Source organism: Pollachius pollachius (assembly GCF_949987615.1).
Source record: "Pollachius pollachius genome assembly, chromosome: 4".
In the NCBI taxonomy this organism is placed as follows: domain Eukaryota; kingdom Metazoa; phylum Chordata; class Actinopteri; order Gadiformes; family Gadidae; genus Pollachius; species Pollachius pollachius.
The window spans coordinates 30,086,411-30,101,410 of NC_136937.1; the positions used below are offsets into that span (position 1 = coordinate 30,086,411).

Consider the following 15,000-nt stretch of genomic DNA (forward strand, 5'->3'; position numbering starts at 1 on the left):
GGAGAGGGGTCCGTGCTGAGGAATGGGGGGGGCCTCTTGTCCAACCCCCTCCTCCCTCTCCTCCTGTCCCCTCACGGGTCCCTCAGTGTATCAGGCCGGGCCATCAGTCAGACCTCTTCAGCACCTGTCTCTCTCTCCCCCCCCCCCCCCCAGCCCACCCCAGGCTTCCTGAGGCCTGTCAGCCGTGGCCATTCCACCGCCGACAGACTAATGGGCCCCTGGAGCCTGCCTTGGGTTCCCCACACACTGAGGTCCAACAGAGGTACCGCCGTAGTGGGGTGGGACCGCCGGGGGCTGGGGTGGTGTTGGGTGTGGTGGAGGAGGTGGGGGTGTCAGAGAAACAGGAACGTGGAAGTCCTCGTAGAAAGTTTGGGTTAGGACTGGGGTGAACAGGCTAACAGTTGCCCTGGGTTGAGCTGGTTGCTATATGCCGTCGCCTAGCTTGGCGGCTAAAGCTGCTAGATGCTAAGGGCGTAGTCGGAACGCCTCGTAGGGCGCACAGGCGCTTCCCTCTCCCTGTCCACCCGTTTCCTGTCCGTCTTCATCCTGTGTCACGACAGACAGGAAGTCTCTGTCTATCAAAGCCCCCATCAAGAGTCCAGAAAGTGCCATCTTTGCTCCAAGACAACACAGAAGAACATGAAAAAGAGAGGAGGGTCCGAAAGAGACAAAATACGAAACGACAGGAATAACAACCAACTGCTTTTTTTTCCAACTGAAAATGAATTCCAACTGAATTCCTCACCCATGCCGGTGGGATCCCTTGGAACGCCCGGAATAATAGGAATACCCAGAGTAGGTCGACTCGGTGTCCATGGCGATGGGGTCCGGCCCAGGCGATTGGACGTGGCCGATGTTGTTGGGCTTGACCGCCGGCAGGTGCAATGGGACCTTGTGGGCGGTCTTATCGGGCTCGGAGCAGCTGATTGGCTGGCTCAGGACATTGACGGAGACGGCGGACCGCGGGGTGTCAATCTTGAACGCAGCCTTGCGGCGGCTCGCCACAGAAACATTCACCTGGGAGAGGGGAGGGGGAGAGAGGGAGGGAGAAAGGGAGGGAGGGACGGAGGGAGGGAGGGGAGAGAGGGAGAGGGAGAAAGGGAGGGATGAGAGACGGAGGGAGGGAGGGAGGGAGGGGAGGGGGAGGGAGAGAGATGTAATATTAATTTCGTTTTTATATGGAAATTCGCTATCTGGTAAAGCAGTTTTTCAACCATCCTGATAACAGCCAAGTGTCCAATGAGGCAAACCCAGACATTCGATACATTATACGCAGATGTGAAAGCAATTGATTTCATTCTGAAATGTATTAAAAGATCTGTTTTTTCCTCCTGAGATAATGCACTATTGGTTTTTAAATGTATGACTTTTTCAGGGATAAACGAATGGCATCCCACAGATCAATATTTTAAATTGCATTGTGCAATTTCTTTTTGTCCGGTAAGCCTGTGAGAATAGCTGAGGACCATTTGCATCTCTGGTGTCAACAAACTGGTACATTCCAGCTCCTGTTACGAGCACCTTGCCACCAACAGCTTCCTAAGGACCCTTCCCGGGAGAGGGAAATTCCGTCCAAAGTCTTCTGCAAACTCAAACAAGAACAACAACAGAGAGCCGATCAAGGACTGGCATAAACCCAGCCCTCAGTGCTGTTTGCCATTGCCCCGACAACCGCTATAATACGGGGTGCTAAATCTCTGACACGCCGCTGACAATTTAGCCCAGACACCCTGACGGCCTTTTGAGTGCGTGAATACTGTGTGGGATTCCTGAGAAAATAAAAGGCCTTCTTTCTTTTTTTACAAGACAGCCGCTAATACAATGAGTCTTTAGCCCTTGTGGGAGCGTAGGCAGAGGGAATGCCGGTGCAAAGAATGCGAAGGAGAAAGAGAGGGAGAGAGGGAGAGCTGGTGTCTGACAAGAGGGCAAGACACGAGGTAATTTGTCCTTGGGTGACGTGGAATTCTCCGGTAGCAACCGACTTGTACTGCCTTGAAGTCTGAATCAAACTCGTATTGTCTTTGAGGTTTATCCTCCCTTCAGAAAACGTCATGTATTATGTATAGAGGTGTACAAAGAAAGCACTCTACGAACAATTTATAGGCGACAATATTTCGGTATCCTGGCTGCAAATTCGAGGTAAAGGGGAGGAGCAGTGCAGTTACTTACAGGGACGATTCCATTTGTTTTAATTACAGTTGACGATAATGAAGACATCAATGTTTAGTAATCTAGGGTCTAGACTCTCAAAGTTCCTTCCCAGCACCCAGTAGTCTAGGTCATTGCTTCTCAAACTGGTGGTACACGTGCGCAATTGAGGGGTATGCAGAGGTATCTCCAAAAAAAAAAGAAAGTTATATAATTTATTTAAAAACATAATATCAAAATACTAGCATGAATAGAAATACATAAACCATGAGATCATTTAAATGGGGTTTAAAAATATGTTAAATTAATGAATGTGCCTCCTGTGTGAACTGTTCATAGCTGAATAGGGCCACAGGCCTACACGAGTGCATTTTGTTATAGTTTATGACATCTGTCATAATGTTGGGGAGACAAATTATTCACTGAGGTGGTACACCGTATAAAAAGTTTGAGAACCACTGGTTTAGATTACCTCTTCAAACACATCATGACCTCAATCAATACCAATTGAATCAAGACCGAGGTCTTGTCTTAAAGACAGGGCCACTGCCATTTATGGTGCTCTGGCGCTACTGAGTTCAGTCATCCCTGGTATGTGGCGTACCTCTCAGAGACCGTGGAGCGGACTCCGGGGATGGAAGAAAGCGAATTGTTCTCTTACACAATCTTCCAGACCACCACATCTACTGCAACATCTCCATGTACCGCATATTACATTCTACATTCTTGGGCGTTTTGCAGACGCTTTTATCCAAAGGCAACTTACAATGGTTCATACACACGTCAAGGGAGCTAAGAGACACGTTGACACTCAGTGACACTCACAGGGATCGAACTAGCAACCTTAAGATTACAAGTCAACCTCCTGAGCTAAACCGATCATGTATACTAAAAAGCGTTAACAAAGTCAATGTTTGAAGTAAGGTAAACGTGTCCTAAGTAACTAACTGCCACAAAAGGAGAAGAGTAAACAAACTTTTTTTGAATGACCTCCCAGGACTAAGATGTCGGAGGTGCAACATCTGTAGGTTTTATGACGTAACTCATCACCATGGCAACGTGTAACGTCAGTCACGTGACATCTGTTTGCGGACCGGGTTGGGGGGGGAGGGACAAAGGAAGTAGATTACATCTGAGTTAGTCATTTCCCAGGAGCTTGACCTCAACCAAATTAATCTGTGTCTTTTCTCTCAAAAGGAGCAACAGTCCTTGTGAATGCAGTAGGTGTTAGCCACAGAGTTGAGTTGAGTCAAGTAATGCACAATATCAAAGGCTTGAGAGGAAACCCTTCTCCTTACATGGTGAGGGAGGAACTGCTGAATGGACTGCGTTTTTATAGGGTTTGTCCTCAAGTAACCTCACAAGCAGCCCCCGATGTTTTCAATGGCTACTGAGGAGGGCCCTAGGATTAACCGGGTCGGCGTACATTTCAATTGTTTTAATTGTTAAAGAGGCAATCAACCACCCGCTTTGTTTTGGTTCAATAGTGTTCTGGTTGCGTCTCATGTTTTTGATTGAGATCCGAATGCATTCACACCATGAGACTCAATCAATACACCCTTTAATCAAAACAAGGGTGCGTTAAGCAATGGAGCCGGTGATTGCGGTTTTAAATCATTGTTTTATTTCGTAATGTCATTCATCATCTTTGGATTCTTCCAGTTTTAACATGGCAGCAAACATAGGCCATAGATGTGTGGCTCTTGAACGCATATTCACAAAACAAGTGTTAGGCTAGGCTGAGCAAAGGAGGTAGAGCGGGTTGACTTGTAACCGGAAGGTTTCTAATTCGATCAGCTAGCTGAGTGTCGGGGTGTCCCTGAGCAAGACACCAAACACTAAATTCTCCCGACGAGCTGGCTGTCGCCCTGCCTGTTCGACTACGCCGTCGGTGTGTGAATATGTGTATGGATGGTTGTAAGTCGCTTTGGATAAAAGCATCTGCTTAATGCCCTACATTGAAATGTATTCTATTCATATGGGAATTAGATGCGTTGCGTATTGTAATGATTCACGTGGGAACAACATGCGCGCAGGTAGCTTTGTGGTTACATCAAAAGCTAGATATAGGCCAGTGTTAAGGTAAGTCAGTGTTTCAGCTTGCCCAAAACCAAGCAGCCAATAGGGTTGCCTATAAGTATGTCAGCCCTGCCCTTTTTGGTATCTCCCCCATGGATCAAACTAACTGCTCCAAAGCAGAAACAGAGCAAGATTTTAATGTTCGTTTCACAGCCTGATTAATAATGCAATAAAAGCAAGGCCAGGTTTCAAAGGTGTGTGTGTGTGTGTGTGTGTGTGTGTGTGTGTGTGTGTGTATGTGTGTGTCCTGAAGCATTTATATCACCTGTTTAAATCCTCTTAAAAGCTTTTGGTGGGGGGGGGGGTGGGTAAGGGGGACAAACAAGGTTAAATGCTCAGCCGTTAGGCAGAGCGGTTCAGAACAGCTTGCGCCATAATGCAATCTGATTTACTGATGCCTTCAGACCCCATGCACACCGCCGTACCAGTGGGTACCTCCTCAACCCACCACTAGGGCTGAACCATTAATCGAATTATAACCGACATCGCCATGTAATAGAACGCGATTTGCAAATCGCAAAGGCTGCGATTAATACATTTATTTTAAAAAAAAAACGGATTTGTCGCTGCTAATGACTGGAGATCAGTGAGATTCGTATTTATTTTTCGTTTACAATTCAAGAGTTAAATAAAGCTGCTGTAATATCATTTCATGCATCAATTCATCTCAACACAGGCCTGGCCTAAAGGAAAGAGCAGTTCATATGTTGACTGCTTCCAATGTTGCGTTGGTCGTTCTATAGACTTATTTATTGCTTGTGTTTAGTTAATAATACAGAACATAAGGAACTTTAAAAAGAAAAATCGCATACTAAACCGCAATCGCAATATTGGTCGATATAATCAAAATTTGAATATCGTTAAGCCCTACTACTTGTACCTTCGCACTACTGATACGAGCCGCTCTCATTGAAGGAGCGAAACCACGTGACTGCTCTGAATGGGCCTCATTATACATCACCACATTGAGCATAATCAATAGCGGGAGAGAAATCAGGAAACTGATTTCTCTCCCGCTATTAATTATGCTTCTTTCAGGGGGAAAAACAGCAATGTGACTGTAACCTGTAAAGAAATGCTGTGTCGAAATGTAGTGGAGTAGAAAGCATATATATTTGCTGTAAGATGCAGCGGAGTAAAAGTCAAAAGTACCCACAACTAAATCGACGTAAGTCAAGTACAGGTACATGACAAAATGTACTTAAGTTCTTCCCAACAGTGCATGAGGCCTAACCTGCTCCGTGACGACTAACCCCCGACAAAAAAACACGAAACAAAAAAAAACTAAAATAAATGACGAGGCCAAATTAAACTCAAATGAGTCACATTGGAAGAACGCCTAAATCACTCAACAGCGAGAGCAGCTCCAGGCCTGTGCTCCCCCTGCCTCCTCCCTCTCCCTGCCCGGCGGTGCCGTGAGATCTGTGGGTACGACTCTACTACACCGGTGTCTCCTTCCCTGCCAGCCGTCATAGAGCACTTACCGGTGCAGCGTCTCCGAGCTCGTTAAGGAGGCTCTATGGATTAGCAAAGTGGGGCCGGGGCAATAATTCAATATTAGCATTTATCGTCTTTAGAGCGGTGTCGTTGTACTACTTAGCATGAAATATAGATGAGGCGAAACGCGGATTCTGGTGTTGTTACGGCGTTAATTAATTAGGATAAGGACATGGGATGGAAAGAAGATATGAGGCTTGAAATTGGGAGGGAGATAACGAAAGATAGGGATGGTAGAATTAACATCTCTCCTTATCCGATGACCCTCGGTTAAACTGTGGATATGATTATTGATCGGCTGGACCATTAGTGAATACCGCATTGAGTAGCACAGTCCCATATTGTGTCGGTTAAACAGGAAACAAGCCAAAGTCAAATTCGGTTACCCGTTGTCTTTAAATGTCTCTTTATCTACGGAGACTGGACTGAACCAAGCCCAGTACCATTCATCCAGACGCGATCACATCTGCCCCAATGGGCCTTTTTCGGCTGGCCGCCATCTTGGTTCTAGACGCTAGCTGGCTGAAGTCCTCTGCTCATGTTTTAAAGATGCAGGACGACATCTGTGTTCTCTCACCAGCTCTACGCCGAGAGAAGGATCCAGTATCAGGCAGTCACTCTCCATTCAGCACCTCCGAAATCTTAACAGTAGACGGATGCGTACAAAAGGGAAGGCCGCAATCAGCAAATACGAAATAAAATACAGATTCTGGTCCCCTCAACATGTCAAAGGGTGGATTATCAAACAATGAGGTGTGGATGCTCAAGTGCTTTCTGGTCAATTTAAATCCTGTTTTCTAAACCTAACATCTTCTGGAATCGTTTGAGTCACAGAGAGTTGGACTTTAATCGTGGTGAATTTAAATACCTTCATGTGAAGCGACATGGATGCTTTGATTGCTGTCCACCTCAAATCACTTGGCGATAAAAACGATTGCTATGTCAGTCAATTTAAGCTAAATGTTAATGACTAGAACAAAATACATTATTATCCTAACAAAACAGGATTGTTCACACCCATTCTATGAGTCCGATCCCTCGATATTATTTAAAAGATTAATACATCTAGGCTACTGAAATACAGAAGCCAGTGCCACTGTATGCAGCTCTTTATTTCAGGTTCTGATTCAAACTTAGTGCAAAAAAATGCATTACAATAAAAGCCCTGTGGATTTCAACTCGAGTGAGAATAAACAAAGCAAAGGTTAAGAAATTAGTATGCTTTCTCTCTCTCTCTCCCTCTCCCTCTCTCTCTCTCTCTCTCTCTCTCTCTCTCTCTCTCTCTCCCTCCCTCCCTCCCTAAAGCCTCTCTCTGTCTCCCTCAAATCTCTCTCTCTCTCTCTCCCTCTCTCTCTCCCAGAGAGTAACTTGTCATCGAATCATCTGTTAGTCACACTGCGAGACAGACATTCAGTTAGGGTCAGTCAGAGAGATAAACCAGACAGACACTGACAGAAAGTCACAAGCTAACACTTATGGCCGTGAGCTCGCAGGCAAACAAGGTCCATTAATTATGAAGAATTCCATTAGCATTCCACAGTGTGATCCACCCACCACCCTCTGTGTATACAGACACACACACACACACACACACACACACACACACACACACACACACACACACACACACACACACACACACACACACACACACACACATAAACAAACAAAGTGGGATGTTTTGTCCAGGGTCTGTGCCCTGGGGCCATATGTCTTGGGGGTTTTCTGAATGAATTTAGCCCACTAATGTACTGACTAAAACTAGTCTGGCATCTGTCAGATCTATAGGAACACAGTCAGACAAACGGACAGATGAGACAAGGCAGACAAGACAGACCAGACAGAGTTGCTTGACCCCCCCCACACACACACACCTACACACACACACACACACACACACACACACACACACACACACACACACACACACAAAATCAGACACACTTCACATGAGAGAAGCAGGACCATCAACAACAGACAGAGTGAAACTCTTGTGAGAAGGAGAAAAGAAAGGAGACACTGTCCCTTTAAGATCTGTGCCGGTTCGTTTACCGACCAGACAGATTGGATTAAAAAGCCTCTCAAGGACTTTGAAGCACTCATAACATAATTATCAACGCCCTGGTCCGGCGTGTAACGAGAGGACTCTCGGCGTCAGTTATTGGTGAAGTCTCCATATAACCGTCACTGTGTGTCCCTCACCTATAACCCTAGTGTTGTACCTGTACCTCACCGCTCCACTTCCTGGGAACTGACCAATAAGAACAGGCGATGTCGTCACCTATCTGGACCCTCAAGGCCAATCAATGGACAGACAGTGGGGCCTTCTGTATGCACGGACAGACATTACCCATCCTCACTATGAACAGATAGGTGTTATAATACAGAGTTCAATACAATAGACTCATTCAAGTAGAGTGGAGGTCTCTCTCTCTCTCTCTCTCTCTCTCTGTCATTCTCTCTCTCTCTCTCTCTCTGCTGTCAACAAAGAGCTCATAAATATTTGTCATGATCATCATCGTAACATTTTATGTATTCTCTTTGCGAACCGAGGGAGGAGGTGACGGAGAAAGACGAAGATCCTGTACAACAGCTCTCAGGGCTTACACACCGAACCCTAACACGTTAATTGGTAGGCTACATGATTTATACACAGGAAGTAACTAGCTATCCGTGTGTGCGTGTGTGTGTGTGTGTATGAGGCATTAGGTAATGAGAAGTTAACAAAACATGAAGTATTTGTCATCTTAGCTTAAGAATAACACTCACTTATGCCATGTACCTTAGTTGTGCTTTACGATGAGGGAGCCTATCGTCAAGTATGTTGCTACAGGACCGTGCGCATACACTCAAACACACACACACACACGCACGCACGCTCGCACGCACACACACACACAAACACTTTTCCTGAGCACCGACTCCATTATAAAGCATTTATTAACGAAGTGACGTTTAATTAATCATTCATCCAGAATGTTCTGTTCCAATATCCCAGTACAAACGTCATAATGTTCCTTCTGCGGCGATGGAGATCATCTACGTGTATGTACGTAGGTGTGTGCTGGGGGGGGTGCGAGCTGGTCCGCCTTGCCTAGCCCTACCTGTGACCCAGAAGGCGGGCAGCCCTCGTCAGGAAACTCCCCGGTTCGGGCTGTGGCCTCGGGAGACCCGACCGTCCGCCCCTTACTTACAGGTGCCTTCAAAAACAAAGCGAGCCGAGCCGTCACCTCGTGTTACACGAGACTATACACGGTGCCACTCAAGTGTTTCAAACCCACCTACTTGGAGGTTGTTAGGGAGACGACCACCTCCTCTCGCCGCCGACAAGCCCCCCCGGTACAATGTTCAGTCAACCGCGGTGTGAAACGTGACACTCCTCTCACGTCAACTTTCCTTCATTTCCACCTCGAGCCTTCCGAGTTTCGGAATGCGCGCGAGCGGTTGGGAGTGAATGTATCGTTACAATAGCGTCACAATGCGCGCGCGCACGCACGCACACACACACACACACACACATACACAAACACACGAGCGCGCACGCACGCGCACACACACACACGCCGGTGATGCATACGGTGGTTCTAGTTAACTTCGCGTGGCTAACTTGGTCAGTGTGCATGGCACGTAGTCAAGCAGGCAATTCAAATGAAGTTGAAAGCTTGCCCCCCCACCCCTGCCACACAGGTAGACAAGAAAGCAAGGGCGTGTTCGTGTGACTTTCTCACTAATCCGCACACACGTACCGCTTTGAAAAACTTGTACAAAGGCCACGACGTTGCACACAAAGCGATGGGTAACTGTACACAAGGCGATCGGGATTATGCGGGCTACAGATATCCCAACACAGAATAATGTTAAAGGCTACAGTACAGAATGGATGAGCGCCGCATACTGCATATTTCGCACGGTCGGACAACACGCTGTCTCTGCTACGATGCATTGGAGAAACTTACCCGTTATGGCGAATAGATCATTCCTATGGTTGAACCGATTATTCCTCCGTTACCGATAGTTTTCCCATGAGTGACTCACAGTAGGAAGCAGTCACTGGTAACCGTAGGAATCACCCCAGCAGTGAGGAATTTCACTGGGGGCAGTACTTGCCGCTGAAGAGGGCTGCAGTATGCGTGCAGTCCGCTAGGGGGCGAAAGAAACACAGACCGTAAACGAACAAGAGAACATCTGTGAAGAACTCACGCACTGAAGGTATACCAGATGCCTCTCATTATTTAATCTCTCTGTTGCGTTTCTGTGTCTTTACACACACTCGAGTGTGTGATCTCCACTGTCTGTCTGTCTGTCTGTCTGTCTGTCCTTCTGTCTGTGTATGTGTTGCCATCTGTCTGTCTGTCTGTCTGTCTGTCTGTCTGTCTGTCTGTCTGTCTGTCTGTCTGTCTGTCTGTCTGTCTGTCCGTCCGTCCGTCTGACTATCTGCTTATAAGTCACAGTGTGTAAACTTCAGTGAACGGGAAAACCCATCAACACGTCTGTCCAATGCTTCAAAGAGACAGTCAATCACACGCAGATTGAAACCACACAGATAACACACCAGTGAACAGATAACACACCGTTGAACAACACACACCGGTGCACAGATAACAAACCGCGCAGATAACGATCAAGCTTCCGTGCGGTGCGTCGCGCTCACGTGTTTAACCGCGCGTTGACGCAACGTCGCCCCCTAGAGCGGCGTAGCGGAAACGTAAACAAACACTTGCGCCGGCTTCCACCTTTGTGAGGGCCTCTCTCTCTCTCTCTCTCTCTCTCTCTCTCTCTCTCTCTCTCTCTCTCTCTCTCTCTCTCTCTCTCTCTCTCTCTGAGGGACAAAGGCGTTGGAACAATGGGGGCGTCGTTTAAAGCGGTGAGGTGGAAGAGGAGGGGAGTTCTCTGTGTTGTTCTAGAAGCTTCTGGAGATCAGTGCGGGCCTTGAGGTGATCTCGAATCTCGGACCGTGGCCGGAGTCAAGGTTGGAGAAGCTGAAGTTCTAGCTTCGTATCACTGCTCCTGGGACCAGCTCGGTATTGGACCCACGGCTTTGTGTTTTGAACGGGCGGTATAAGGGGGTCATTATGGGATAGTGACGCTCTCGTAACAAGGCATGGGTCATCAATAAAGAGCATGAGTAAAGAAATAATATAGGTTAAAAATACTGTGGCAATGGTAAGTAATGGAGGTACCGGTTAGAATGTGTGTTTTAGAAATAATAGAATAGAAGGTGTGAAATAACATCTCAACCTGTATGTGCTGTTCCTCCTCTATTGTACTTCAAACAACTACTGGAGAGGCAGTGATCAGCATCGAACACAAACACACACACACACTAACACATACACACATTTATAACACAAGGCACCAGATGCCCCTTCTGGCAAGATGGATAGGAATCAATACTTACCCCCGCCTCTCTCACTTTCTCTCTCTCCACTCTCTCTCTCTCTCTCTCTCTCTCTCTCTCTCTCTCTCTCCCTCTCTCTCTCTCTCTCTCTCTCTCTCTCTCTCTCTCTCTCTCTCACTCTCGCTCTTTTTCTCTTTCTGTGTCAGACACACACAAACACGCACACACACATAGACCTCACCCCTACAAATCTCTCATCTCCTCAAGTACCCCAAAAGGAGGTCAGGCCCAGGTCGTGACCCCTGAGGGCCCCTCAATGCCCCCCCCCCCCCCCATGAGGGGGCACGTAAACACAGGGGCCTCCGGTGACAAGAGAGAGAGAGTGATAAGCTCATAATTAAACCCTGCGTCCCTGTTAGCTCGCTTTACATCTTCCATTGTGTTGGGCTGTGATGATCACCACCAATACACTTGTCGGACACACGAGATACGGATCATCTGATTGACCGGTGAAAAGTCAGGTTATGATAGTCTAGTCAGTGCTTTTTTTCAGTTATTGGTCCTTAATGTTACATTTAGCTGATAGCAGTGCATTGTGCTTTCGTTATGATCGTCGATTATAATTACCTGAGGAATCCTACTTTTTTTTATCAATGACGTTTGGATGTCCGTTGTAGTCCAATGAGGGCACATCGTGGAGCGGGTGTTTGCTATAGCGCTCGCGCGCGCGCGTGTGTGTGTGTGTGTGTGTGTGTGTGTGTGTGTGTGTGTGTGTGTGTGTGTGTGTTCATTCATCGTGACAAAGCAGTGCGATGTTGTGTGTGTTCGTAGTTTACTGTTTTTCACGCAGCTTTTTTAAGCTTTAGTCAAGAGACAACAGCAGAGAGCTCGGAGACGCTTTCATCTGTGGATCGCACAGCTCTCAAACGGGCTGGTTTATCCAGACATCCTAATTCAGGGTTAGGGCGCCTCTCCCTGGTGGTTTGGAGTCATTACAGCCTCGACTACCACCACCGCCGCTATTTTTCTGTCTGGAGGATAATGATGCGTTTTATGGTCTCTCCATGTGCGTGCATGAATAGCCGTTATCCGACACGATGCGAACCACTGAGGAAATTAAAGTACAATTATAATGACTCCATAACGGCTCATTTAAATGTGACTTATCAATTTGACACAGTCTTCTGAGCTGTTGGGGGCTTATTGCGCGACCAGCTGTTGCGATTATCCAAATTATTTCACGCAAATACAGGGCCTTTTGTTGGCTTGTTATCAACGACTGCTGGTACACCTCTGCAGGGCCACCTTGTAAGGCCTATGTCACGCGGCGATAGCTGACAGCATCCATATATTATTAAAACCTGCAGTCAAACAATAAAAAATGTGTTATTATCCAACGCGGATGCAAAATGTTTAAGTTAACAAGAGCAGCCCCCCTCCTCCATCAGATGCGTAAATCAATCAATTTCATTCAAAGGCGATAAAATCAAATTACGAGCGTGACTTGCGCCCCGGCCCTCGCGCCCGCATTTAACCTTGTAGGCACGCGCGGCGGCTTGGAGACGCAGGAGCAGCGAGGAGCAGCACGCGCTGCTGCTGTCACTTTGTTTCTCCTTCGTCGTTTATTCAAAACGGGGGGGGGGGGGGGGGGGGGGGGGGGGGGGGGGGGGGGGCGTGCAGATGGCTCCCTCTATTGAAGAAGAAGGCAAGGTGTGGGCCCCCTGAGATCATTAAATTTGGTGTCCGGAAGATGGATGGATTCGCCCCGAAGACACGGAGTTTATGAGTTTAGGGGGATTTTTTCTTGGTAAATAGAGGAGAAAAATGGAAAGCATGTAAAAATGAAGACGGAGCGGGAGGAAATGCGTTTATGGGACCACACGCATCCCGTATAGATAGGCTATACATATGAGGGGTGAGGAGGTATATATCAGAGGAGGAGCAGGACTGATGAAAGGGAAGGAGAGATTGGGGGGACGAGGGCGGGCTATTGATTGGATCGGCTGTAACACACCGCGGGATGTCAGAACGGGAGTTTTTTCGCCAAAACTAGATTTTTTTTTCCTGTTCAGGGGCGGCAATTACGTCTCGCGCGCTTTGACAAATCGTCCGTCCCGAGCATGGCTTGGATTCTCAAGATGTCGTGTCTACGCCGTGTCTGCTTTAAGATAGTAAACATCCCTCAGGTCGACCCTGCATGTGTGACACGATCACGTGACGTGGAGCTTTAACGCGGTTAAGATGTCAATCTATTTGAATAAACGATTGGCTCTGTGGTGTTAGAAGCGACAGAAGGCCCGGTTCCAGTTAACGGGATGATGGGGCAATTAAGCCTACCTCATTGTGTACGGAACGTGACGCTGGTGGTCAAAACTAAATCTGGACGGATAGATTTTTGATCGGCCGCCTTGGTTATCTAACTACTAACAATGATGAAATAGAGTCTATCCAATGGAAAATAATTATTAATAACTTTTAAATAAAACGTATCCCCTACGTTAATAGACTAGTGGATTGCAAAAACACAATCCCGGAAAACGGAGATCACGTCAATGTCCGTGACGCACATGGATGACCCGGTAATGAGCCATCTCTCAGAGCGGTCGACAACAACGTTCGGGTCCTATAAAAAAATCAACAACAACAACAACAGAGAGCATCTATCAAAAAAAATTGAACCTCATGAATTGCGCCAGCAGCGTCATCACACACCCTCCTCTTCCTCAGATCGCCAGATTGGATCGTTGCGCGCGCGGGGGTGGGGGGGGGGGCAATATACTAATACATGCGCGCACACCTCGCGGTACAGATGGTTGGAGCGTGAGCGTGAATGAGACAAGGGCCATCCCGGCTGCTGACGCATTGTGGAGGGGACGTCGACTTCAATACGCCACTTAATGAGAACAGACTGACTCCACCCCCCCTCCCAACCCTCCTCCCCCCGGCCCCCCCCCCTCTCCTCATACACTCCCCTCTCACCGGCCATTCTTCTCCTCACTCTCCGTCTCTCCTCCCCTCTCCTCCTCGCTTCTCGTCCCCGTGCCCATTTCCATCTGTTTCGCGAGACAAAGGGCCACGTGCCAGACCGCGGCCGCGGGGTCCCTGCTGGTGAAGTGGGCAGGGATAATGCAGTCCATCCCGGAGCCGCATTTCAACACATGCACCAGGCTTTGTACTCCCCCCCCCCCCCCCCCCCCCCCCAACGCTCCTTGCTCCCTCCTTACCGCCGCTACCGCGAGATCGCAGCCTATAATATACGGGTGGAGGGGGAAGGGGGTTGGGGTTGGGGGGAGGGCACTCTCCGGTCCTCGCTTGCCCTCCCGTGACACGCACGCGCACGAAAGCACACACACAAAAACACACCACGCACAGGCCTAGATATGGGTGTGTGCATTGATGCCTGTGTGTGTGTGTGTGTGTGTGTGTGTGTGTGTGTGTGTGTGTGTGTGTGTGTCTGCACACGAGGAGAAGAATGAGTGAAAGCAACAAATGGATCAGAAACGAATGTTCTCTCCGCAGCGAACATATGGCTGTTTGTTGTCATGCTCTCTTCCTCCTGTTCAATTCACACAGAGCTTGCACGCCCCTAAACGAATGGGAGAAAATGTGTGTGTGTGTGTGTGTGTGTGTGTGTGTGTGTGTGTGTGTGTGAGTGTGCGAGTACCTGCGTGTGGATTTGAGTGTGTACATGCATGTCTAACAAGCATGTGTGTGTGTGCCCGTGCATGTTTGTTCTTGCGCGCGTGTGTATGCGTGTCTATTTGTGCTGGCATATGTGTGTGTGTGTGTGTGTGTGTGCGCATGTGTGTGTATACACAGGGGCATACACACACATGCGCACACACAGTTTGTGTCTGTGCGTGTGTACGTTCACCCTTGCGTGCGCGTGCATGCGTGTGTGTGTGTGTGTGTGTTCACACTTGTGTGTGTGTGTGTGC

General features: G+C 47.9%; 1 protein-coding gene across 2 annotated transcripts in view; it reads right to left on the bottom strand.

The window, feature by feature from the left end:
* The window catches only part of LOC307075357 (vang-like protein 1), a 51,822-nt gene extending 42,027 nt beyond the window's left edge, over positions 1 to 9,795 (bottom strand). Inside the window, exons 1-3 of one of the 2 annotated variants that reach the window (XM_079735925.1) lie at positions 9,006 to 9,121; positions 8,829 to 8,924; positions 746 to 1,017 (exon numbers count right to left, since the gene is read on the bottom strand). In XM_079735925.1, coding sequence (XP_079592051.1) covers positions 746 to 816 — 71 coding nt within the window. In that variant the 5' untranslated portion in view covers positions 817 to 1,017; positions 8,829 to 8,924; positions 9,006 to 9,121. Of the gene's footprint in view, positions 1 to 745; positions 1,018 to 8,828; positions 8,925 to 9,005; positions 9,122 to 9,680 lie in introns of those variants that run through there. The other variant, XM_079735924.1, reaches the window with a different exon arrangement.
* Between the last annotated feature and the right edge of the window lie 5,205 nt (positions 9,796 to 15,000).